The sequence below is a fragment of the Acomys russatus genome, chromosome 8 (genome assembly GCF_903995435.1).
Source record: "Acomys russatus chromosome 8, mAcoRus1.1, whole genome shotgun sequence".
Lineage (NCBI taxonomy): Eukaryota > Metazoa > Chordata > Mammalia > Rodentia > Muridae > Acomys > Acomys russatus.
This window is the reverse complement of record NC_067144.1, coordinates 58,044,450-58,071,845: the sequence shown is the minus strand read 5'-3', so window position 1 is coordinate 58,071,845 and position 27,396 is coordinate 58,044,450. Positions and strand designations below refer to the sequence as shown.

At 40.6% G+C, this 27,396-nt stretch overlaps 1 protein-coding gene across 2 annotated transcripts in view; it reads right to left on the bottom strand.

The window, feature by feature from the left end:
* Nucleotides 1-27,396, bottom strand: part of Cxadr (CXADR Ig-like cell adhesion molecule) — a 51,524-nt gene that overhangs the window by 7,598 nt on the left and 16,530 nt on the right. The window contains exons 2-7 of one of the 2 annotated variants that reach the window (XM_051150151.1): nucleotides 22,848-23,017; nucleotides 16,568-16,772; nucleotides 11,213-11,368; nucleotides 10,285-10,407; nucleotides 9,652-9,790; nucleotides 8,432-8,615 (exon numbers count right to left, since the gene is read on the bottom strand). In XM_051150151.1, the coding sequence (XP_051006108.1) occupies nucleotides 8,432-8,615; nucleotides 9,652-9,790; nucleotides 10,285-10,407; nucleotides 11,213-11,368; nucleotides 16,568-16,772; nucleotides 22,848-23,017 (977 nt within the window). Of the gene's footprint in view, nucleotides 1-7,739; nucleotides 8,616-9,651; nucleotides 9,791-10,284; nucleotides 10,408-11,212; nucleotides 11,369-16,567; nucleotides 16,773-22,847; nucleotides 23,018-27,396 lie in introns of those variants that run through there. The other variant, XM_051150150.1, reaches the window with a different exon arrangement.

The following is a 27,396-nucleotide window of genomic DNA, read 5'->3' as shown; positions in this document are numbered from 1 at the left end:
CAGTGGGATGTGCACATATATCAAGAGTCATCTGGACTTGTGAAACAGTATCCAGATGAATATAGATGAGACAGTACATACATTAAGCCTCCTGCAGTCCAAGCATTATACTGCCATTAGCCAAGGTAAGACAGAAAGCCAAACGTGCATCTTTAAAAAACTGTCAGGTAGAAACAAGCTCTAGTCTGTGGTCATAATGGATCTTTTGTCACACAACAAAAGACAGGCAGTTAAATCCCATTCTGTGAGGTGAGATAATCTTATTAGCAGACCTGCATCTCAGCTCCTATGAAGGGTACTTCAATATGGCCTCAGAGAATCCAAAAGAAATTCCATGAGATACTGCTAAGAGTTCATAAGCCATGTCTTTAACCAAACCATAAGAGAGTTGTGTTTCTATTTTAACTTGTCGGGGCTGGAGAGATGGCTCAATGCTTAAGAGCACTGTCTGCTACTCCAGAGATCCTGAATTCAATTCCCAGCAACAACAAACATGGTGGCTCACAACCATCTAATGTGATCTGATGCCCTCTTCTGGACTACAGGTGGACGTGCAGGCAGAGCACTGTATACATAATAAGTAAATAAATATTTAACTTGTCAGTTTTGTAGTGATTAATCATTTAAATAGGTTGTCTCTGATGTTAGGGGTTGCAGAGTCCGTTTTAAGCTGTAAGCATGAGCAAATCACTGGTGGCTTGGGCATACTGATAGATTTCAAGTGTTGCATCAGTATTAAAGTGCATGATGTACAGAATTAATGTGTGGAGAAGTTTTCATAAACTGCCACCTCAGTACTATCCCAGAGTTTGATGTCATTCCTACAACTGTCATAGATACTTAAGGGTTTTTGTTTTATGTCTTTTTTAACATTTTGAAAGCCTGTTGGCATTTCTTATAAATTTTGAATTGCTGTTTAACTTTTATTTTCACTCAACCATGGCATATTGTTTGACATAACATTGTAAGAAATTTCTGTCAAACTCATATAAACACATATTGAAAGTCTTACTAGCTACTACATGGCATATGATTACTTCGCTGTGAGCATGATAGAGAACATTTTAGTTGAGGGAAAGACCTCATTATTCTTGATGAATTTTAATACTGATTTGTGTTGTGTTGTTTTTGTGAACGCAAAAAAAAAAAAAATTCTTCTATTTTCATGTTAAAAGCCTGATGTGCGGTGGAAGAGACCCAGCTTTACCACAGTCTACAAGTTGTTGGTACTGGTCCTCTCTGTCCTCTACTGTTCCCTGAAAATGTTCTTACTCTTGACAGTTCTGGGACTGTGTGAGAGGGAAATTGTCCTACTTAGCATTAAAAGAACAAAGTGCCAGTGGCCAAAATTCATCTTGGAATAGTGTGTGACATCTAACTTAATATGTCACCTAATCACATTTTCTTTTTAAGAGCAAAATCACTCATTCATTCATTCATTTAGTTTGTGCTGATTCCCAAGCTGCTCTGGGTAGAAATTCCAGCAACTTGAAGAAACTAAAGATAACCTGAGAAATACTGTGGTGGAAATACATTTGGCATTGGCTTACTATGAATAATATGAGAACAGTTGTAAACTATCTACAGCTGAGACTTTGCTCACTTGAACATTTGATGTAAAGGTGTATCCAACTCTGAGGATTGGGACCTGTTTTTGGTTTTGTTTGCTTTCTTCCTTCTCTTTTGCTCTTTTGCACTGGCTGACAGCACTGGATCCTCAATACCAACTAGGATATATCTCACTACACTCATTTCCCTGTGGAATTCCTGTTAGACTGCAGTACTATAGTATCCCTCATCTTCATCCACACTTAGGTGTCATCACCAACATGCACATGTTGTTTTTTTTGTTGTTGTTGCTGTTTTTTTGTTTGTTTGTTTGTTTTTCGACACAGGGTTTCTGTGTAGCCTTCGCTGTCCGGGATTCACTTTGTACACCAGGCTGGCCTCAGATGCACAGTTATTTGCCTTGCCTCTGCCTCCCAAGTGCTGGGATTAAAGGTATGAGACACCACGCCCGGCCACACACATGCTCTTAAACCCCAGCCTCCAATCCAGCATTGGCTCCTGCTCCTGATAAACTAACCTGTTTCAACATTGCCAGTTCCCTATTCAAGGAAATTGCTTGCACTCAATATCTTCAAAACTCAGTATGTTGCATAGTCTCATTTCCAACATTTACAAGCCAAGGCTGTAACTGTCATCTTTTCCCCTCTAAATTGTCTACCATCTTGCTACCAACTTTTTGTCTACAGTATTGATTTTATGTTCTGGTTGAGGTATGTAACTCAATAGCCAGTTATTACATGGCCTAAATTTAAAAAAAAAAAAAATCATGTGCTTTATGCCTACAACAGAGTTGTTCTCAATACATTCAAATGCTAGTCTTTAGTTTTCTGTCCCACTTCCGTTTTCCACTCAGTTGCTCCAACCTAAAACCTTCTTCCCTTGTGACCAGTCCTGACACCACTAACTTTTAAAAGTAGGATAGTACTTGTGTGTGTATAGAATATTCCTGGAAGGAGACAAACGGACCACACTTTGCATTGTATACTTCAACTTTCATTTTGTTCTTTGAATAACCTATTCACAAACTAATAGAATTTAAAGTGCAGCGTTTTGAAGAGGAACTGAAAATAGAAACAAATATTGGTGAGGGTCTGTTTTATATTTCACACTGTATCTCTTGCATTACTCCCTTTTGAAATACTAAAGAAAAGTAGTCAGATCTCGTTATTCTTTGAAACACAGACCTTTTAGTTCTGCTTCCCTGAAAAAGTCATTTCATCTTCTCAGCAAGAATCATAAAGACAAATTCATTGGCAGTTCATCTACATGCACTTGACAAGCACCTAAGTTTAAGATGTGTTTCCCATCTCATATGCTTCTAAAAGACAGCAGATTCTGGAGAAAAGATGAAGTGAGTGAGGGCATCCCTTTCTGTTGATAGTAAAATCACCATAAATAAAAACCAGGTAGTGGTGATGCAGGCCTTTAATCCCAGCACTCCGTACACAGAGACAAGTGGATTTCTAGAGTTTGAGGCCAGCCTGATCTACAGAGTTCCCGGACAGTCAGGGTTACACAGGAAATCCTGTCTTGAAAAACAACAACAAAATCACAGTATATTAAACAGGAAACCCTCTAGGCAGATATTCCATACAAATTGACTGTTGTGTTAGGGCCTTCCTTTGTAGTTTGCAACTGTCACTATTATGAGTTGAGCTCTGCCCATGATCCAAAATTCCTATATGGAAACTTAACCTCCCTGCATGACAGACACTACAGTTAGCTCAGATGAGGTCTTCGGTGGCTGTAAATGCAGCGTGACTGATGTCCTTGAACAAAGAGGAATTATGGACAGAGACAGATGTTTACAGAAGAAAAGAGCGTGAAGGGAACAGGGGGGAAAGACCCATGGATAAGCCAAGGATGGATGCTTGAACAGTCCATCTCCAAGCTCGTCTAGGGAGCGATCCCTGCCACCACCCTGACTGTGGCTCACTAGCCTCCAGAACCTTGAGACATCAAGTCTCTGCTACTTAAGCCTTAGAATTTGTGGGAGCTTGCTATGGTAGTTAGCCCTAGCAAGCAATCACACATAGAGAAATCACTTGTAAAGAACTAATTTCAGAAGATGACATATTTAAGGACTTGAAGACAGCTGACACAGTACTATAAGGTTTTGGTTTTTTTGAAAACTAAAAAGTCCGAAGAAGTGGTGTATCAGTTATTTTATCAGGTCTTCCTAGATTTGTGTACCAAAAAGTATTAGGATATCCAAATTAGGCAATGTGCTCCCAGCTTTTAGAACTATGAGCAGAGTTTGTTGATAAATAGCCCAGTAAAGGAGATTCTTTTAAGTAGCATAAAGGGACTAAAGCATGTATATGTGTTTTATATGTATTTATACACACTTTTAACTCACCTGAAAAATGTGAGTTTATTTCTAAAATCATGTAATTACAAAAGCTTGAACCTCAACATTGTATGCTGGGATAGATATGTGTATATATTCTTACACATACATTGGATGGCAAATAATGTTTGTATGTTTGACTAATATATGGTGATTACAATCTTTATTCTCCTTGTTCGGGGATAAGGGTGAAAGAGGCTTGAATCAGGAAAGCAGGAAGGAAAAACATACTGAAGCTTTACTAGATGTCTATAAAAGCAAAATAAAGCCACACCACAAGGCAGAGGACTGCTTTCTTATTTTATTTCAAAAGTACACAAGGTCACAAAACTAAGAGCAAGTTTCTGTTTTTAAACAAAGTTGTTCTTACAAACTTTCAAATCTACATCATTGGATATGGAAGCCAGAAAGTTGAAATACAAAATCTGAAACTGACACTACCAATTCTCTACTTTGTAAATGTGGGGGTGTCAAATTAGTATTTTTAGTACAACTGTATTTATTGCCAAAATTCAGTTAGGGACAAGAATATGTCAAATGGTGAACTGTGGTCCTCTTAGCGTTTGTGTCATTAAATTAGCAAAAAACAGAGCTCATCACTGGCAGAACTCTAGTGTCTAACAGCAAACCCAACTGATCGTCTCTTTATTCTAAATTAATTTATTTTGTTAGATTTATCTTTGAGCTTAGAGTCAAATTCCAAGAGGGAAATGGTTCTGAAGGAGAAATAACCACAATTCACAAATGTGTTTATTATTCTCTCTTTCTGGAATACTTTCAAAAGGTGTCTTGTTCAAATATGGATTACTTTAGTGTCAAAGTCGGCAAACAAAAAATCCTATTGAAGGACCTGTTGCCTTTATTGCTGGAATATCCAGAAGCATTGGAAATAGTATAACTTGCCCAGAACATTTACACTATGAAACACAAGAGTCTTATAAGGATATATGTACATATATAATATATAATGTCACAAACCACTTAAAATTGTGCCAGCCTTTTTCTACACACTACTCTGTAAGTGACACATTTAAAGCATTCAACACATAAAATATGGACATTTATTGTTCACACTGAAATAAGGCAACTGAAAGCACTCTAAACACTGTTGAAAAAAATTCAGAAAAACGAAATCCTACGAACATTCACATAGCTTCAAATTTACATGCTGTGCACACAGGGACAATAGCATTTACTATGTTACTTACACATTAAAGGATAGCCAACTCCATGCAGTGAGTCCTTTTTAATCAAAAAGTTTACTTGCCTCTTTACTTTACCTAAATTCCCAGGGCACAATCTGAAGTCCATTTCTTAGAATTCAGATTCCAACCTCAGTCTTTGCGCATTCTAAAGAAAACGCTGTGCCCTTGACTTCAACCCCAGGTGTTAGAGCTCTCAGTGTATGTAGCTCAGGATTGCTTTGACCTGGCTAATGGCCTCCAATGCAAGATCTTCCTGTGCCTCTGGAGTTCTGGGGTCACAGATGTGTATTGTCACCTGTACCGTCACATGTACCAGGAATTAGGCATTGCCCTATCTATATGGATCTTCCCCGCTAAACACACTTTCTCTGTGTTTCCAGTCTAATAAATCTTAGGTCGATAACTCAAAATTTTTTTAAAAAATTGTCTATGTAACCGATCAGAGAAATCAATATAAGATTTTGGGCAACGGGGAAGGCTTTGTCACAGGAAAATATCAGTAAGATTATCAACAATACTCAAACTGTTGGGTATTCAGAGCACAGACTATGTAATCCACAGTGTCGTTCTCTCTAGATTACCCCATGTAACATCCCAATATGATTCTAAATTTCCCATGTATCAAGTGGAGCCAAGGAGTATGCTGTGAAGACAGTACTGGCCCTGAACTGATACTGGCTCTCTAGTTAAGATGCATTAATAACGTTATTAAACTGTTGACCATTACCAGTATTGATTCTAGAGCAAACACTTGCTCCCTGGTTCAACTAAAATCATCAGTGATAATTGTTTGGGAAACTACCAGTACTTGTCTGACCTTTGCATGAACTGAAACTAACAATGAGAACAACTGCAGACCACTGGCTAAAATTGAATTGCATCTCTAATTCTCTATCATCTAGGTCTGTTGGTTTTTACAGTATTTTGTTTTATTTTTTTAACAAGCCTGTCTTTCAGATTACAGTTGCTACCAATCAGGACTAAAATACTTGGATACTCTAGGTTTTGTCTGCCTTTAAATAAATATGACGTCTAAGGAAAAGATTCCACATACCTACTTTCTACAGTAATTTCTACCTAGCATAATCTTCATTATATAAAAATCATTAAAATTTACATTCTAATTTATTCTTGTAATATCTTATAAAAATGCCAAACATCTGATAGTCAAATGGGGCTATGATTATAAATCAGAAACATGGTCAAAGAGTACTGGGGGATGTGAATTCTTTTTTTTTTTTTTTTTCAATCTTTTATAAACAATGGTATCATTTAAGTGACATCAAAAAAGCACAGGGGAGAAGAGGCAAGATTGAGATTCTAAGGGTAGAAAGGAGCCACAGTGGTATACTTTTAAAAACAGTACCTTCACCTCTAAGCACCTTTTAGGTAGGTGATAGCCAGCTCATAGGCACCAGAAAGTCATAGTAGAAATCAAATTACCCAAAAAGGCACAGATGAAAATAACACAAATATAAAAAGTAATTTTATGCAAGGCTTAAGCCTACTTTACAAAACGCCTCCAAATATGTTAAACTGTACACTCATCCATTACATGGACATTCAGCTTAATTTCACCAGTAAAAGGTATACACAAGGGTCCGCGAATCGTGAATGCATGCCAACATTAACCAATAATGTAGCATTTGCCAGCACAGCACCTGAAGAGGTTAACAGGAACCTATTCCCTAGGGAAAGGCTTTGGGGTTAATAAAATCTTTTATTACAGACCTTACTACTGTAAAGAAACTGCTGGCTGATTATACTCCACACACACGCCCTCACAATCTTAAGGGAAATACAATAAAGTCACTCTTTTCTACGAAAACTATACTTAATACATTTGGCAGATAGGAGTACTCCCTTACTCCTTGTTAAATTTCTTTTAAGAGTAAATCTCTCACAAAACTAAGACTCAAACTTGAATTATGACAACAACAGAGAGGCAGTTTTGGCCATGGAACAGCAAGCTCACTGCCAAAGTCTGGAATTCAGGACCGGTGGAAGAAACTTAACTTGCCTCCAAGAACTGCACTCCAGATAGTAAGCCTCGACTGCATGCTTCTACAACAGAAGATACACAGTCCAGTCTGCTACCAAACAAAACCAGATTTTTAAAAAAAAAAAAATCAATAATTTACGAATTTTCATCTCTAACTGCCAGATAATAAGTGAATTAACATTTGTTGTTGTCATCTGTCTGTCTTTCTTTTTTTTAATTGCAAAAACATCATCTAAAGCAGAAGTCCAGTGTTTAGTTAGAGATGGGGACGGCCAGTACTATCAGCCTGTCTGGTCAAGGGTTTTGCAGTTGTCCAAAGGCCCCAAGACACAGACACACTCCCCCACCCCCACCCATGCTGCATCAAAGGGTTCACCTCTCTGTGTAGCAGAAGCAAATGCTTCCGATCTGAAAGGGGCTTCTTTTTGTAGCACACAAAAGGTTACTCCCTTCTGTAGTGCATCAGTTAAAATACTTTTACGAAACTGTTCTACAGCCAGTATCGGAATACAGACTTGTTATCCCAGCACTCAAGAGGCTGAAGCAGAGGGAATGTGATTTGAGGCCAGCCTAGGCTACGCACTGCGACCCTAGCTCAAAACAAAATGCACAAAGAAAAGAAAGAAATCATTTTAGAGATGATGTTTATAAATGACTTGGAAATGAAACTAGTCATTTCTAAAACTCTAGCGTCTCCTAATCTTAGAGACAATCCCAAATACACTTAGAATACTGAGGCTATAAAACAAATTCATACATTAAGTACTTTTTCCATGGATGTTTCTTAAACTTGAGAGATACTGTTCACAAATGTTCAAAAACGTTGTTCATAAATAAATGAGACAGAACCCTAAAAATAATGGTAGGAATTACAAAGTATCGTTTTCAGATGATTCAAGTGTCAACTTGGTATGTACGTAAATTCACAATTTCTTCACCTATGACATCATATTAAAGTGCCATATTTTTTAAGCATTATTTAGATGCCCCTAAAATCAACTTGTTAAGAAAACCCATCTTCCCCAGATGGTCAATGCCATTACTATTAAGCCTTCATTGTTTCACTAGAACCAAAAAGATCTGTGGGGCATGTTTCTTATAGTTTCTTATTAACTTCTTCGTATGTATGTTGGGGCTGCTGTTAAAACATTCAGAATAAAATAAATTTTGCTGTGTTGAGAGAAGAAATGAACCATGGAAAGCAGAAAAGAGAGGTACAGAGCTTTACACTATAGACCCGTCCTTGCTCTGTGCTGGGATCATCACAGGAACCGCTCCCATTCGACTTAGATTAGGGGCAGCTACCTTAGCAGGTGCCAGAGTTGGACTCTGAGGAGCACGTTCGAAGTCTTCGCTGGGGACTTGATTATACTGAGTCTTGGAATACCCTTCCATGTTGGAAGGGGACATGGATCCCAGGGAGGAGTGGTTACTGCCAATGTAGCTCCTGGCAGTGGAGGTCCGACTCTTTGGAGGAGGCACATCTTCCCTGGAAAACAAGAGTTCCCGACACATGCTAAAACACCAGGTTCTAAAAACGTATAATCGTGTAAGCTACAAATCATGGGTAAGTGCCAGCATAGGAAAGAAACATTGAGCTGAGCAAGGCCAGCATCACTAACTGTGTTTCTGACCTGATCTATTATCTGGGCCAGGATCATAAGTAACAGTTAATGAACTATGGCTTTTGTACAAATGCATGTTTTGTACTTTGAAATGAAGAAGAAATCTCACTTTCACATCCTAGCATCAATGATCATCTACTTGAGCCATAGCATTGAGTTAATAAAGCACAGACACATGCATATAGTTCTATTCCCAAAGGAAGGAAAGAATTCCTTTTGCTATGAAATCCTATAAGACTTTAAGGCAAAAGCTGCATATTTCTGTTTCCAAAACCTGAGAGTTGGTAGCTAAGAGTTTTCATCCAGCACTGTCATAGAAAATAAACCTGAAGAGCTTTGGCTGAATCTTAAAAGACAAGTTCTCAGATCTCCACTCTCCAGACCTAACGAACAGCCATTTCCAGGTTGTTAAGCTATCCGTGTCATATGTTCTTGCTTTCTAAAGCATAACCATAGTTAAAAATCTACCAGGCTAGACTATTTAAGAGAATAAGCCATATGTGCCAGCGTGTACCTGGGATCCCACCACTTAGGAGACTGCAGCATAAAGACTACTATGAGCTCAAGGTCAGTTTGGGCAACTTGGTAAGACTGTCTCTAGAACAGAAAGGAAAATTACATCACCAGCGCCACAAATGACAAGTCTTTTCACAGGAAAGGTCAGGTGTTTCTGAGATAATCTTTTGCTGTTGTCATTCTCAAAGTAGGACAAGAAAATCCGAAGGCTTTTGCAGCACAGCCAGCAGTGGTTGGACCGACGCACCCGAACATAAATGCTTGGGAGTCATTTGAAGGGAGGAATCAAACGACTCGTTCGCTCCCTCAAGTGCCTCCAGAGCTGACACCGTAGAGACGGAGCCAGGTGTTCTGTACCTGTCAAAGCTAGTTCCACTTAATTACCTGATATCGTGATGAACTTCCTTTTCATACTTCTCTTCTCTGCGTTTTCTATGACAGCAAAAGAGGATGGCCCCGATGAGCACGAGAGCAAGCAGCGTTCCTATGATGGCTCCCGCAATCGTCCCGGCTCTGTTGGAAGCTATAGAGTAAGATTTCAACAGGATTAGTCGGAATAAGAACGCCCACAGCACATGGCTTAGTACTGAACGTCCAGCATAACAGAGAGATAGGGTCATTCCATTGCATAACTTTTAAAAGAGATCAGCAAGGCTTTGGTCTAGTAAGGAAAATGTGTAATACTGATTTTCCTTTGACCGCTGTGTTACCAGAAACGAAAAACTGATGAAATCAGAGGCAAAGCTGTCCAAGTTAGCACACAAAAGCATTAAAGCTTCTCCTACTGTAAAGGCTAAATAGTGTACCGAAGCTGACTGACAACTTTTAGCTACTAAAATGATGGTTTGATTTATAAAGTGTGGGGTCCTTTCTTCTGCATGAACTAGAAAAGTGAGTAAACACCCATAGTGTTCTGATCAAGGCGAGCATCCTTGTCCTCAGCACACCCTCACTGACAGAATTAAACAAGGCTATGAGGCTCTAAGGGAAGCAAAGCGGATGAAAGAATGTACTTACGAGGGACAACGTCTAGCCGTAGCATGCACTGATCAGAGCCCACTCTGTTTTGGACTGTGCAACTGTATGTTCCGGAGTACTCCGAGCTGGCATTTTTCACAGATATAACAGGTGAAGTCATCTCTATGAAAGAAAGGGGGGAAAGCAAGTTTGTTTTTATAATATGTATTGCTGTCAGTTTTTTTTACTTAAATAAAGCTAATAAACCTTATGGAAGTTTGGTGATGCGGTTAAGAGAGAGAGACAATGCTGGGTGCCAAGGAACTGGCAGAGCCAGAGTTCAAACAATCAGCCTGCGCGTCCTATCGGCAGGCTTAGTTATCACGCCTCCCTCAGCTACCGCAAGGTGGCTGGCCTACTGTATAGCACCTACAGTATTCACATGAGTGATTACATATAGCCAAGTGGTAACTTTTTAGTTCATGTCACATCACATGGGCTGTTTGGTTTAAACTTATATGAGTAAGTTACTGTCACATCAATAAGAATCCAGGGGACAACCATGACCCCACTAATGTGACCAGGTACATTTCTCAACATAAAAAAAATATCTACCAAAGTAACAAATTACAATATTCTAAAGGAGAAATCTTTTTTTTTTGGGGGGGGGGGGTTTTTTTTTTTGTTTTTTTTTTTTTTGTTTTTTTTTTTTTGAGACAAGGTCTCTCTGTGTTAGCCTTGGCTGTCCTGGAGTCACTTTGTAGACCAGGATGACCTGGAACTCACAGCGATCCACCTGTCTCTGCCTCCCGAGTGTTGGGATTACAGGCGTGCACCACCAATCTTTATAGAAATATTTCTTCTTTGAGGACACTTGGTTGTTCTACATAGGCCAAGGAACTGAAAATATAGCATGCATATACAAACACCACTAGGCTTACAGCCAAACCAGTGGCACAAGGACACCAATGTGTGTCAGGAACAGTACCTGCTAGCCACGGCGTAGGCATTATCTGGGTGTCTGACAGTTTCTGCCATTCATACTGCAAGGGAAGGGAACCTTCTTTTGGTTCACATTTTAGTTTGAAGTCATTTCCAATCTCTTCCGATCCATCCACAAAACATCTTGTACCTGAAGGCTTAACTGGAAAAAAAAAAAAAAGAAAGAAAAAGAAAAGAAATTACAGCCTTCTCCAAGAGAACGAGATTTGCTTTTCTAATGGCTTACTTAAGCACAGAGTATGATGCACAGCCACTGACTCCCTTATCAGCCAGAATAGGGCTCAGAATGAACAAGGGGACAAAGAATGATATGTTGTCAACACCAGTCTACGCAGCTTTACCAAACACAAACAGGTAATGAGCTCAGGCAAGCAGCCATTGCATAAAGTTTGGCGCCATCTCAGATGCAGCTCAGCTCTGTGCACTGCCATTCCATAGGCACATGTCAAAAAAGCAAGGATGATGAGGCCGGGTGATGATGCTCCCAGAAGCTCCCCTCCATTCCTTACCTAGTCTCTGTCCTTGAAATGCAGCCTTCTGTGAGTACGAGCCAAGTCATATCACTCTAGGTGTGGCTACTGGACAGTCAGGGCACTTATTAATAACACTGATCACAGGGACGATCCACTTAGTGCAGCACAGACCATTTAACATTATGTATTTACATGAATTCAAATCCATCCAGACAGCAGAGTCATAAAAAGTAAATTGGAGGTTATCTTCCAGACCTCTGAGCCATGGCTTAGAGTAACAGTTAATCTCATTACCTGCGACTTACCCCAACTCCGGCCTAATGCCTTGGCATCACACACTATTCTTCACCTCATTGAGGCATTTATGAGATAAAATTAATATGTTAGTCAAATAGGTTTAGCAAATGTGTTTATAAAGTTATCGTTTGATACTCTAGTAGGTAACTGGTTCCAGGACCCTATGCGTATAGAAATATGAGTATTCTCAACTGCCTTACATAAAAGACATAGTTTGTCACTTAATGTCTCCTGTGTAATACTTATTACAATGTTGTTATAATAACTTGTTACATAGTTGTTAGAATAATTATAACTGGGGAAAATAATTAAGTCAGTACACAACATATACACATTTCAAAATATTTTTTGATCCATGGTTGGTTCAGTATGAGGATGCAAAACTGAGGGATATAAATGGCTACCTATGTATCAACTAAGCAGTAGTCACTGAGCTTGTACCTAGGGATTCCTGGAAACACCCACCCTATGCTAATGAGATATCTTCTTATCCTGGCTTTCAACCAATGACCTATAACCATACCTGGAATTCTTCCCCCACCCATAGGATAATTAAGTACTGTGTTTTCCCTCTTATGGTACTACTGTGTTACTGTATGTAAGTGAAGTATCCTTCACACACCCCTAAGCCCAGTGAATCAAACATATTCTCCCTCAAAATTCCTCCCACTGCCCAAGGTTTATACGTCCCCATTTTCATGTGAAATAGAGAGAGCTTCTATCATGTATTCCACCATGACCAACTGAGACTTCTCATTTATTCTGAGGAATGAAGGGCTCCTCTCCTTCCTGAAGAATCCACTGCTGGAACCCTGGGCTTGACTGCTGGCCAGGTACCTATGGCGGAACTGCCTTGGCAGTTACTGAAGCCAAGCAGCAGCTGGACCTGTGTCCCACAGAACCCACATCCCTGAATCCTCTGCCATTAGCATAGCAGCTTAACTGAAGAGCTGTAACACTCCAAGGTATCATCACCAGCTTGGGAATGAGTTTCCACTGCCATCTGGTAATGGTGATTTCATATAAAAGAGATAATTGTACCACAGTGGGAAATTCTTTTCCACACTCCTGGGGATATCCAGGAGCCTTGTACATGGACCTTACTCTGAGCGCTCTAGTCATTCCTAAGAGAGAGGTGGAACCTTTGATTGCCAGGTTCCTCTGGTCCTGCCCGGAAGCACACAGTGGCTGGACCAGCCTGCTAGAGGAGCATACACTTCTGATGGGGTGCTCAGCAGGGGAACGTGGAATGACAGCTTCTGCTGCATCCGGCAGATTACCCACAAGGCCCAGGCTCCTGCCGGATGCACAATGACATGTCATAGATCTTTTCTCCTCCTGGAGTCATGATTGGAATAATAAAACATTATGTACTCTTTTGTGTGTGTGTGTGTGTGTGTCTTATATTCCATGAGTTTTTGAGAATAAACATATTGTATATATCAATAATCATCTTCGTTAAATGCTGATTACTATTCCACTGCATCCGTATAGGGCAAGCATGTCTTCCCATTCAGCTACTGATAAACCCTGTCATTTGGGGACAACTGCAAAGCCTTCTTCCACAAGCTCACGGGGACAAGAATGTGTAGTCTATAAAATCAGAATCAACAGTCAGGTAAGTATGAAATGCCACTACACAGGAGGCAAAAATCCACAAAAGATTCAGGGACCGTCTCCAAAGAGCAGAGATTAGCTCTCAGGCAGCTGTTTCTGAAGGGAGAGTAGGACAGTGAAGAAGACATGGAGTGCGGACTGGCAGGAGGGAGGGCCCCTTAGGAATTAGTAGCCTAGTGAAGGTGGGTAGTGAAGAGTCTGTCTGGGAGCATGACTGCCATTTTATTCTAAGACCTTGGGAAAAATCAGTGTTTCCTATGAAGTCTGGTATTCCCAGCCTGATCAAGACCAGGGTTATTGACTTTTCTTTTCCCAGTCTAAGTCAGTTCTCATGCTTTCAGTCCTGCGTGAGCGTTCCTTGTTCCAACAGTATGATTAAAAGTGAGAGTCGGAAGGCACACACACTTTAAGGGCCATGCCTGCTGCTACCATGACTGTGGTTAGCCACACTGCCGTCAGTGCTGTTCCACCCACAGAAAACATGCTTGTCCAGTTATTCTGAGAATAGCTATACAAATCCCATCACTCCCAATGTACCTTCCCCCAAATTGGTAGCCAGCTGTCAGTCACTCCATGAATTGTTATGAATATCATTATGAAATACTCTACATTTATCTGAACTTGGACCTTCCAGGAAGCTATCACTAGCTTATGCAATTTACAGACATGATGGTCAATCCATCTTTCTATGATATAAACATAGCTAGCATCCCCAATGATACCATATTCCCTTCTCTGGGTCCTTATCCAGGTTCACTTAAACAGCATAGAAAATACTTTTAACTAAAGCCATTTGAAGATGGACCATCTTTCCGACAGGACCCCTTCAGTGCTAAGTCAGTGAAGTGACCAACAACCAACACAACCTTGTGCAGTTGCCACTGGAATGCAAAAGAAAATCTCAGTTACTGCTGCTCCTCCCTGTCTTCACACACAGAATGGCATGCTTTAGAAGAGGCTCTGCCCAGGAACACTTAGTCATCCTACCCTAACCTAAAGTCAAGTCTAGAATTTGACAAAAGGCAAATCTCTTACTTAATTATTCCCAAGATTATCTTAAATAATTCTAGCAATCAGCATTTCCTCCAAAAAGTGACTCTCACTGTACAGGAGACTTTGAGACACAAGACAGGGAAATTCCTATCCTAATACAGAGAGCTGACAGCTCTGTTTTACTTATGGAAGTTAGCACACTGTGTGTACGTGTACAGTCTACCAAAAGGTAGTTTTAGAGATATATTTGAGTTATAACCTTTTAGAGCCTCCCAATTTGAAGAGATTAACTATATACATTTTCATATTCTAAATATGGATAAGACTTTTCAGTCTTTGACAGCTTACTAAGAAGTCGATACTTCACCTTTGTACCTGTCCAAAGAGAGCTGCAAGGCTCCCCAGCAACTATGTAATCCCCTCAGCTGAAGAGCAGATAGCAAGGAGGTAAATGAGCCCTGAACCCATATTCTAATTTCTTCTACCATAGTACCTCTCCTCCAATGGAAACACGCCAGAGACTTAGGGCTGCAGAGATGGCTCAGTGGATAGGAGTACTTATTAAAGCTCTTACAGAAGACCCATGTTCGATTCCTAGCACCCACATGTGACAGTTGCTACTGCATATAACTCTAACTCCATGGGGATCTGATGCTTCTGGCCTGCATGGGCACTGGTGGTATGCACATGCATAGGCACACACACACATACACATACACATAATTTAAAATAAATTTTTAAAAATACAAATAAATAGGAGTGGAGAGATGGCTCAGAGGTTAAGAGCACTGACTGCTCTTCCAGAGGTCCTAAGTTCAATTACCAGCAACCACTTGGTGGTTCACAACCATCTATAATCTGATCCGATGTTCTCTTCTGGCCTTCAGGTGTACATGCAGGCAGAGCACTGTATGCATAATAATAAATAAATCTTTTAAAGAAATGCAAATAATTAAATGCTGAGTAATTAATCATAAAAATAGGATTAAAGCACAAAAAATATTTTAAAGATAAACACTTAGTTTTAATGATAATTACATCTTTATCTTCAAGAGAGATAGGCTGAAGTCACAGGGAATGAACAGGTTTGAATTAATTCTCAGAGAATCTGAAGAGAAAAAAAATCCTTTTTAAAATAGTTTTTTCTTTAAGATTTATTAATTATTTATACAGTATTCTGCCTGCACGCCAGAAGAGGGCACCAGATCTTGCTATAGATGGTTATGAGCCACCATGAGGTTGCTAGAAATTGAACTCAGGATCATTGGAAAAACAGCCAGTGCTCTTAAGCACTGAGCCAGCTCTTACCCAAGTTAAGGTAACTCCTGGTTTAAGTCTAATTTGTTTGTTCATTTGTTTTTGCTTTCTCTTGCTATAATAAAATGCATGAAGCTGAAAATAGAAAACTGCTTTGAAAGCAAATTTGTCTTAGAATTCCAGAGGTCCAAAAACATAGTGTCAATTGGATCTGCTTGGTTTCTAAAGCAAAACTGGCATTTGAAGAAGGGAGCCCTGACAGGGTCAAAGAAGCTAATCAACTGTAACAACCTGCTTTCATGGCCATTGACCTAGCATCACTGGAACAACATCAATCCCTTCACAAGAGTGGAAGCTTCTTGACCTAATTACCTAAAAGCTCCACCCACTCCCTAAGCCCCACCCACTCCCTAAGCCCCACCCACTCTCTAAGCCCCACCCACTCCCTAAGCCTCAGTGAGTGGTCACAACACACTCAAACTTTAGCAGAGTTCTACTTCCCTTCCCTTCCTGACTTTCACAGAGCAGGCAGTGCTCTTTCTTTCTCCATTCAGAAAACCACATTGACCAGCTATTTTCTGCTGTGCCAGGACATCAGAAGTACTTTAATGCGAAACCAGCCTTGTCCTCCATTAACACTGCTACTATGTCCTGTAGCCATTTTCCCTGTCATCATGTAACCCCCGTTGACAGAAAAAACTTACCAAGAACTGTCAGCACAACTTTCTTGTTTGCGACCCCAGGAGCTTTCTTCACCTTGCACTGATAGATGCCAATATCAGATAACTGCAGGTTTGTCACGTTTATAGACGCATCACCAGACTTGACATCATTACTTGTAAAATGTACTCGTCCTTTCAGATCCGGATAGTAGTTATCATAAATTTTGTCTCCAGAATACAAAATAATCTAAAACAAAAGCAAAATAAAAAAGATTTTTAAACCTACCTCATTTTATAATTGTTCATGTTCCCCAATAAGATTCCCTGTTCTTGTCATGAGACTCAAAGGCAAAACTCAAATAACAGGGTCACAGCTGAAACCTCTACAAATAACTTTCTTATCTGCATAGTACTGGGAAGGCAGGGATGCAGGGGCATGAGCATACAAGAATATCTTCTCGCCGCCCTCCAATGTTACTATAAAATGCAGAACCAGAAAATACTGTGTTATTGAAGACACCAGCCATCCAATCATACACAGGATGAGAAAACACAAAAGACAGTGGGACTGAGTGGTAGCACTATGCTCCAATTCAAATGTGGAAACCAAAGTAGAAATAGGATTGAGTAATACACCTGATACAAGAAAGCTATTATTTATTTATTTCCTTTTTTTTTTTTTTAAATTAAAGACAGGGTTTCTCTGTTTAGCCTTGGCTGTCCTAGACCCCCTTTGTAGACCAGGCTGGCCTCAAACTCACAGCAATCCACCTGCCTCTGGGATTAAAGGTATGTGCCACCACACCAGGTGAAAAAGCTATTTCTTGATACTGGACAAAGATCCTATCTCAAACTCAAATGGTATATACTCACTTATAACTGGACACTAGCCCAAGGGACATGTCCTGTGAAAGTCTTCACTTACCAGGAAAGTGGGATAGAGGTGAGGACATCCTATTGGAACTCTAGGTGAGAGAAACACAGGAGATAGGAAAATAGAAGGATCCAGAGGGTCCTAGAGCACTATGATGGGCAGATCTGGGCCCAGGGGTTCTGCTCGATCTATGGCACCAATCAAGAACAATATGTACAGCCATCACCAAACCCCTCCCCAGATCTAGCCAAGGGACAGTTAAGTGGAGAGTGGGGACTGACTTTCACACAAACTCTGGTGCTCCATATTTGGCCATGTCCCCTTAATGAGGAGGCCTGGTGGCACTCAGAGGAAGGAAAGCAGACTACCAAGAAGAGACTTGATACCCTAGCATCATATTCAGGGGGAGGAAGTCCCCCTCAGTCACAGTCATAGGGAAGGGGAATGGGGTGAAAGCGGGATGGAGGGAAGATTGGGAGGATGCACGGGATGGGATAGCAATTGAGATGTAATATGAATGATTTTATTTTTCAATTAAAAAAAAGTAAAAAAAAAAAGAGCCTATGTCAAAAGAAAACAAAACAAAAAACAAACAAAACCCAACACAACTACAATCTATACAAACTTCTTGTCTCAGATGCTACTTATGTGCAATACAACAGGAAAATGTCTCTAGGAATCTTTTCGCTGAAGGACCCTCCTTATTGAAGTCTCGGGTTTTTCTGTATTTGACTCCTCTAGCATGCCTACCCTGACCTGAATCTACAAAACACCTCTGTATGTATGTTAACTGCCCATCACCAGACCACATTCAAGATCAGTTTGCTGAGTAAACATACACAGCAGCTGAAGGAACCAGCACTCAAGACTGAACACACCTTACCACGCCCCTCATCAACTTCAATCAACACTCACAAACAAGACGCTGACATCCTGTCTATTAAAACAAGAGTACCAAAAGCAATTTACAGATTCAATGCAATCCCTATCAAAATACCTACACATTTTTTTAAAGACATTGAAAGATCAATTCTCAACTTCATATGGAATAACAAAAAACCCAGAATAGCTAAAACAATCCCATACAATAAAAGATCCTCCAGAGGAATCTCTATACCCGATCTCAAGCTATAGAGCAACAGTAATTAAAACTGCATGGTACTGGTACAGCAATAGGCTGGTGGATCAATGGAATCCAATCAAAGACCCAAAAATGAATCCACACACATATGGTCACTTAATTTTTGACAAAGAAGCCCAATCTATTCAATGGAAAAAGGATAGCATCTTCAACAAATGGTGCTGGTCTAACTGGATGTCTACGTGTAGAAAAATGCAATTAGACCCTTATTCGTCACCATGTACAAAACTCAAGTCCAAGTGGATTAAAGACCTCAACATAAAACCAGAGACACTAAATCGGTGAGAAAAAAAAGTGGAGAAGAGCCTGGAACACATTGGCACAGGAGACAACTTCCTGAACACCAACAGCCGAGGCCTTAAGGTCAACAATTAATAAATGGGACCTCATGAGGCTGAGAAGCTTCTGTAAGGCAGGAGACACTGTCAAGAGAACAAAGCGACAGCCTACAGACTGGGAAAAGATCTTCACCAACCCTACATCTGACAAAGGTCTAATATCCAAAATATAAAGAACTCAAGAAATTAAACACCACCAAACAAATAACCCAATTGAGAAATGGGGCTCAGAACTAAACAGAGACCTCTCAACAGAGGAATATCGAATGGCTGAGAAACACTTAAAGAAATGCTCAACGTCTTTAATTATCAGAGAAATGCAAATCAAAATGACTGAGATTCCATCTTACACCCATCAGGATGGCTAAGATCAAAACTTCAAGTGACACCACATGCTGGCGAGGATGTGGAGAAAGAGGAACACTCCTTCATGCTGGTGGGAATGCAAACTGGTACAACCACTTTGGAAATCTATCTGGTGCTATCTCAGAAAAATGGGAATAGGGCTTCTTCAAGACTCGGCTATTCTACTCCTTGGAATATACTCAGAAGATCCTCCAGCACACAACAAGGACATATGCTCAACCATGTTCATAGCAGCCTTATTCATAATAGCCAGAACCTGGAAACAGCCTAAATGTCCCTCAGTTGAATAATGGACAAAGGCAGTACATTTACACTATGGAATATTACTCAGCTATTAAAAACAAGGAAATCCAGAAATTTGTGGACAAATGGATGGGACTAGAAATGATCATACTGAGTTAGTTAACCCAGAAGCTCAAAGACTCACATGGTATATACTCATTTATAATTGGGCACTAGCCCAAAAGGCATGTCCCATGGATGTCTTCACTTGTCAGGAGATTGGGATAGATGTGAGGACATCCCCCTGGGCTTCTAGGTAAGAGAAATATAGGAGATGGGGAAATAGAAGGACCAGAGGGTCCTAGAAACCTACAAGAAGAACATCGTGACGGGTGGATCAGGGCCCAGGGGGATCTGCTCAAACTATTACACTAACCAAGGACAAGTCCAGTAGTAAACATCAAACCCCTACTCTGATCTAGCCAATGGACAGGACATTCTCCACAGTTATGTGGAAAGCAGGGACTGACTCTGACATGAACTCTGGCACCCCATATTTCACCACCTCCCCATGGTGGGGAGGCCTGGCGGCACTCAGAGAAAGAATAAGCAGGCTACCAAGATGAAGCTTGATAGCCTATGACCATATAGTGGAGGAGGAGGTGCCCCTTGGTCTCAGACCTAGGGGACGGGAATGGAATGAAAGAGGGAAGGAGGGAAGAACGGGAAGATACAAGTGATGGAATAACAATTGAGTTGTAATCTGAATAAATTAATTAAATAAAAATAAAAAACAAGAGTTCAAACAACTTTACTTATTTGCCTTTTTAAAAGTTCCAGACCAAAAAAAAAAAAGTTCCAGACAAGTAAGATGTGCCCCCTCTGTGATCGACTTTGCAAACCACCTTAGTGTTTTCCTATGACAACTGGTTAAGAAATGGTACAACTAGCATTTTTAACACTTGTACATCTTCACAGATCTCTCCTTGCAATGTGCCAAGAATCATTTACCCTAAGAAAGTACTGACTCCTGTCACATCAGTTTATACAGCCTAGCTAAGTTATGAGCTAAACCTGTTTTCACTTGGCACAGTACATGACTAATGCTTCTATATTACTTTCAAGCTGACAAGAGACTTGCATATGCAGTATTTTGTTAAATTCTTCTCTAAGAGACGGTTGTGACACATGTCCCTATCTGACACATGAGGAGTGTGTATATACAATGGCGGGGCCATAAGACTACTTCATAGCCACCGTATGCTTGCATGTACATTATATGACGCTCAAATGATTGTAAAAATCATATTCTCAAAGATATCCTTTGTGCTGAGATAGGCATGGCTATATTACTAAAGCACACCAAACAGTGCGCAGGATGTGGCACGTGGTTAAGTGCCACACAGGGATAAGGCTGACATTTCTCCAGCCCAGTATTCCAATTTCAAGTCCGTAGGTGCCATCTGCTAGGTTAACTACAGTCAAACAGGAGTTCAGCTGACATATGATATGGCTAAAATTCTCTTTCGCAGAGATCTCTCCCTACCTGCCATCATCTTTTTCATCTGGTTTTTAATGTGTAAACCTGTGGCCTGGCTTTGACCCAGAAATGGCCACTCCCAAGCAAGTGCCCAGTGTCATATCTGTCCCACAGTGCTTCATCCTTTGGGACCCTCCTTCTATGAACACAGGGGCTATAGCACTGAGGCACACTATGCTTGCTGGTCTCTACAAACACCTCACCATCCCATGTAACTCATGAGGATTCACTCTTCAGAGTTAACCCGGCTCAGAATCCTGAGCCAGACAAGCAAAGGGAGTGCCAGACCTCCATTAGAAATGTGTGTTGAGTGTAGACGTCTTCACAGGGAGAGAAGGGGGAAGTAAGAGTGAGAAAGGAGAGGGCCAGAGGATACCCATCTGGGCTGACGAGAGTAAATGAGACAGCTATTTTGGTTTTTTGTTGTTGCTATTGCTTGTTTAGTTGATTTTTTAAAATAATAATAATAATAATAATAATAATAATAATAATAATAATAATAATAATAATAATAATAATAAATATAATAATAGTTATTATTATTATTATTATTATTATTATTATTATTATTATTATTATTATTATTGTGGTGGCGGCGTTCTCTCTCTCTCTCTCTCTCTCTCTGTGTTTTTATTGTGTGTTCATGTGTGTGGTTGATTTTTTTGTTTGTTTGTTTTTTGATTTTTGGTTTTTGGCTTTTTTTGTTTTTGCTTAGGAAACAGACATGGGTCGGGTCACAGAATCAGAGCCCTGGCCATTGACAGCTAAGGACATTGACAGAATGCACAAATTCAGTCACTGAATGGAAGAATTTCATTTTTAGTTTTCAAATAAACCTTTCTCTCTTATTTGGACAACAAGTAAAACTGTAATCTTTTGGAGAGGGTCACATGGTGCAGGCTGTCTTCGCCTCGGTCTGAATGAGGGAATGCTGGGTGCACACATCATGCTCAGCTTCTGCAGTTTCTAAATACTGTTATCATTATACCCCGGGAGAACCTCAGCTTACTTTCTTACCTCTGTTCTAATACTGTTAATGAAGTTTTATATATATATATATATATATATATATATATATATATATATATATATATATATATATATATATATCATTCTAAATACCGTGAGCACTAAACTGGTAAGTAAACATTACAGGGTTTTGTTGCTGTACCCCTACCCCGCCCCCACCCCTTGCACCATTATGTATATGAGGAAAAAGGCTCTGGGGAAAGAGAGCAATAGCCAAGAGTGAGTACCTGAGTCAGCTCCTGGGATCCACATGGTGAAAGGAAAGAATCAACTTCCAAAGGTCGCCCTCTAACCCCTACTGGCTCGCCACTATGGCGTGCACAATGGCTCAGGCACACAAGAAAATAAAAGGTGAAGGCAAAACAACAAAAGAAAATTTTGTTTTTTAAAAAGCAATTCGTCATATAGAATATTGAACCTGAAGAAATGTGAAAACTGGGCTCTAACAATATTGTATATCTTCCTTACAGTATATTTTATCTTGTATCTTCTTTAACAAAATTGCTTTATTCAAAGTCCCTAACACTATGTACACTGATGACTGCCTGCTCCAGAGACCCACTATTTCCTGCTCTGGCCCATCATATGCACATCTGGACTTTCAGAAGCTTGCCTTCATCCTTGAAGTAGCCTTTCACTCACCGGCCCTTCATTCATTGCATATGCAGCATCTCCTGGGTGTGTTTCTCACTTACACCGCACCTGAGCAGCTGGCAAAACTTTCTCCTAGCCTCCTGCATCCAGTCTATGCAAAGACACACCTGACAGCTGCACCAGTGTGTGCATCATGACCACAACTTGATCGCACTCACCACTTGATCCACTTTCTGGTTATCAGATGGGGATATCAGCCATTCAATGTCCAGTGGTCCCTGGTCTTCGGGACTAAGGGTAAACTTGCATGGTAGATACGCAGTTTCCCCTTTAGCTTTCTCGATCTTCTGTTCATCAGGAGTAGTGATGCTCAAACCGCTGGTGAACTCTGCAGAAGGAAACACATACATGGGACTAAGCCTCTGCTATTGCCATGGCGCATGGCCCTGTGGCCACTCACAGGGCCACTGTAGCAGGGGGCTTAGGTTCAGTTCGAGGTCTGCGGCGCCTTTGAAATGCATCCACTGATACTAAGATACCCAAACAATTCCCTTTAAAAGCAGGATGAGCTTCTCAGAAGCCTTGAGCTCATAATGCTGTCTCGGCTAACCAAAGTCTTGAGACTATAAAAGTGCACTATCAAGCCTGACTATAAATTCTCAGGAAGTGAATAGTTGGTTTCTTTGGTTTGTGGTTTTTGGTTTTGGTTTTGTCACCAAGCATGTGACACACATCTTTAATTACAGCACTGAGGAGGCAGAAGCAGGAAGATCTAAAGTAAGAGGTGAGCTTGGGATAAACAGCAAGACCCTGTCTCAGAAACAAGGGGCGGGTAGGTGGGGGGTTTCATCAAATGTAGTAGTAATTCCTGAAACCCAGCACTAAGGAGACAGAGAGGAGGTCTGAGAGTTTGAGCACCACCCCCACTCTAGAGCAAGACCCTTTCTCAAAACAACAGGATGACAATGCCAATACCTTGGTAGAGTGCCAGCCTAGCATTTACAAGGCTCTGTGATTTCAATCCCCAGGCTCTATTTAATAATAATAATAATAATAATAATAATAATAATAATAATAATAATATGATGATGATGATGATGATGATGATGATGATGATAATGATAATGATAAAGCCAATCTTGGTGTTCAAATCAAGACCCAAAATATGAATAGTCTAGCCATTAGCTTGATTTACAACACAAATTTATCTGTAAGTGAATCATCAGATAAAAGTGTTTTAAAACCATTTACAGTGTTTCCACAGAACTAGTTCGTTATATCTGCCAGTTTCTTTGTGATCACCTTTGTTTCCGTTTGTTATTCTGAGATGGGAGTCTTACTCATTAAGCCAGCCTGGCCTGGAACTCACTGTGAACTCTAGGCAAGGCTCTTACCTCAGAGTTCTAAGTGTTAGTATTTTACAGGCATAAGCCCAAATCTCAACTCCGACTGATTTTCTAAGCATTAACTCACATCTCATTGTCCAGGGTCCCAAGTTTCACCATTCTATACTAAGGAGCAACTTAAAGGCATAAGGTTATTGAGTAATTCAAATGCTGATTTCTGTACCCCCCATATCTGAGTGCAATCCTTGTTCTGACAATCTCCTGTCTCAATGTTGTATAAACTCTGCTCCCCAGTTGTCCCCTGATGTCAATAAAGCAGCTTACAGCCAATTACTGAGCGGGGGAGGGAATAGAGCTAGACTTCTGGCCAGCCAGGGAAGAAGGAGTCAGTGGAGAAAGCCAGGGATTCAGCCATGGGCAGAGGGTCCAGGAAAAGATGGACCTCTTTCTCCACTGGAACAGAGAAAATACAAAGTGGAAGTAACTTAAGGACTTTGGCAAAGAGGGAGTCAGACTAGCATAGAAGGTTAAGAATAGAGTAATAACTGCTCAGTTCTTGTGCTGTGAAGCTTATTATTAAGCAAATATAAGAGTCTCAATTATTTGTGTGATAGCTGGGTTAAAAGAGAAACTGAGAAACAAACATTATACAAGATTAATATTAACATTTCACGGTGGTAGCCTTGAATCCCAGCACTCAGGAGGCAGAGGCGGGAGGATCTCTGTGAGTTCAAGGCCAGCCTTGTCTACAGAGTGAGCTCCAGGACAGCTAAGGTTAAACAGAGAAGCCCTGTCTAGGGGGGTTGGAGGGGGCGGGGGTTGGTGGAGAATAACGTTAACAGCAGCTTTCCAAGTTGAACCCCTACACTTCCCTGCACAGATGTTAACTGTTGGGTGATTACGGAATAAAGTCTAAACACCAAGATTATAAATGGTACCCAGGCCTGCCTCTCCCTACCCTCTTCCCCCTGGGTTCATTTTACACTCATTGAACAGAATTAGGAGTCAATCAACCTTAAGTCCTCACTCTCCACTAGGACTATTCGATGATATTTCTCCAGTAATGTATCTCATTATCCGTCTTTTTAGGTTGAGAATGGCTCTTAATACCCTGCCTATCAGAAATAATATCGTGTCGGTCAAGTTGAAGCCTGGAGACTGTACCAGTGAAAAGCCACCATCCTAAGCTTTTAGCAGTATTGAAGGGCACTCCTCACCCTGAATAATCCTCTGCATTCCTCTCTCAAGTCAGACCAATGAAATGTAACAGGAATGCATGGGACAAGATCCAAGGTGAGGTTTCCAGATTCCTTGCTAAATCCATCCTCGCCTTCCTGGGAAGTCTTCCCAAACAAGCCACGCGGTGTCTGACCTTGAGCAGTTGTGAAGTATAGCACACCACCAACAGCCCCCCTTCTGCATCAGCACCCTAGGCGAGCCCAGAGCTTCCCTTCTCAGCTTAGTCTATCCCAACACCCATGGATCTCTGGGGTTGGTTTTTCACGCAGCAAAGGTTGATCCACCATCCAAACCTACTGACTGAGACCAAGCAACCGCTTTCCACCATCACGAAAGCCAGCTGGACTTCAAGCTGTTTCCTGTCTGCATTTCATTAAGCTACAGTTTGACGCTGACGTATGGCATCCTAGAGTCTCTGCTGAAGAGATATTGGAACTCTAGGATCTTATTTGTAATTTCTAATAAATTCAAGTCCTATACCTACGTCATTTTCAAAACACAATCTAGTACCTCTCCACCCTCCAAGGAGTTTCTGTTCTTCCTTCTAGGAACTCGCAGTATTTCGCCTGTCGGCCTCACTCACCACTGTGCCTTTAACGCACCTGACTGCAGGATTTGCCTGCAGTGTTTGTTTTCCTTTTGAATGCTATGGTGAGGCTGACTCAGCCCCACATTTCAGCTCATTTCCCCAGTACAGGTGTCCTTTTCTTGAGGATGCTGCCTTGAGGCTACCCTCGAGGGGAGAAATCCTGATTTATCATTACACGATTAGCTTCCTTAAGGGGAGCCACCTGGAACTACCTCTGTCTCTTAAAACAGCACCTTTTTAATTGCGGCAAAGAATTTGAGATTGAAGCGGGCAGGCAGGCGTGGTGGCACATGCCTTTAATCCCAGCACTCAGGAGGCAGAGGCAGGCGGAACTGCGGAGCTGTGAGTTCAACCAGAACTATTACACTGTCTCCAAAAGCCAGAGAGAGAGATTGAATTATCATCTGTTCAATTTTAGAACTGTCAGGGAAATGCGAAAATCTTTCAGAAGAAAACTCTACACGTCAAGTGGTCTGTTTTGTCTTTTCCTTGCTGGTGGACAACATACTTACGCTATATGCAAATACTCCTGGATTCTTTCTGTGCACTAAGTTAAGTACCTGCAAGTGGGCCCCCTCAGATACCAGGAGATGCTATTCTGCTTATGATATTTTAAGCAGCTTCATGACTTTCAGTATTTCTGTTTTAGAATATATTTGACCCTCACTGTGTCATTCTAAAAATGAACTGAAATCTCAAGATCCTCACAAGTGTTTTTGAGTTTCCTAGCAACAGTGAAAGCTCTCTCCGCAGGAGCATGCTTCATTTTTTTTTTCAAGTGGTGGAGTATATACAACAGTCAAAATTGCATAAAACAAAAGACTGATATGCTTGGTCTCAGGTAGTGACTCTGTAAGCTGCTAAGTGATAAATTAGCTCGAAAACTACTTAAAGGTTCAAACAGTGTTTGAAAACTAAATCAAACACCAACTTTTATAATTTTATTTAAATTGATTTTCAGGGTTTAATGAAATACATGACACAAAAATTCAAGCCACAGGTCCTTGCAGATGCCAGTTGTGAGTGTTCAGAACTGGAACATAAAAATAAACAAAGTGAAACCCATCCTACACAGACAATAATTGGAATAATATCTTCCAGCCTTCTGCTTGCTTTTCTTATCTCCAATTTCTATATCGCTTGGCTCTTTGGAAATTCTCTGCCGCCCAGTCTCACTGAACATCAAAGTGATGTGACTTCATCAAAGTCTTTTTCAACCCTTGATGTCACCTCCTACTAAGTCTTTAGGAGATCAGATTCTATAAAGAATGGCCCATGGGACACGCAGAGAAATGGGAGAGGCTCCTGCTCCAAGGGGAGGCAGTGCTCTCAAGAGATGACTTGCACTGCCCCAGCCTAAGCCAACTTGTCAATGTGGATGGTCTCAAGTAGGATGTGAAAATACTGAGAACCCACAAACCTCATCAGCGCATACCAAAAGGAGATGCCCTCTCCAGATAAGCAGGGAGGGAATAGTTCTTAAGTCCAGGAAGATATAGGAACCTTATCAATTTAATTAAACTTTATTAACTCCTTTAATTAAACTATATTAATTTCTTATAAGTCAGGCATCATTCAGTGGCCGTGAATTTT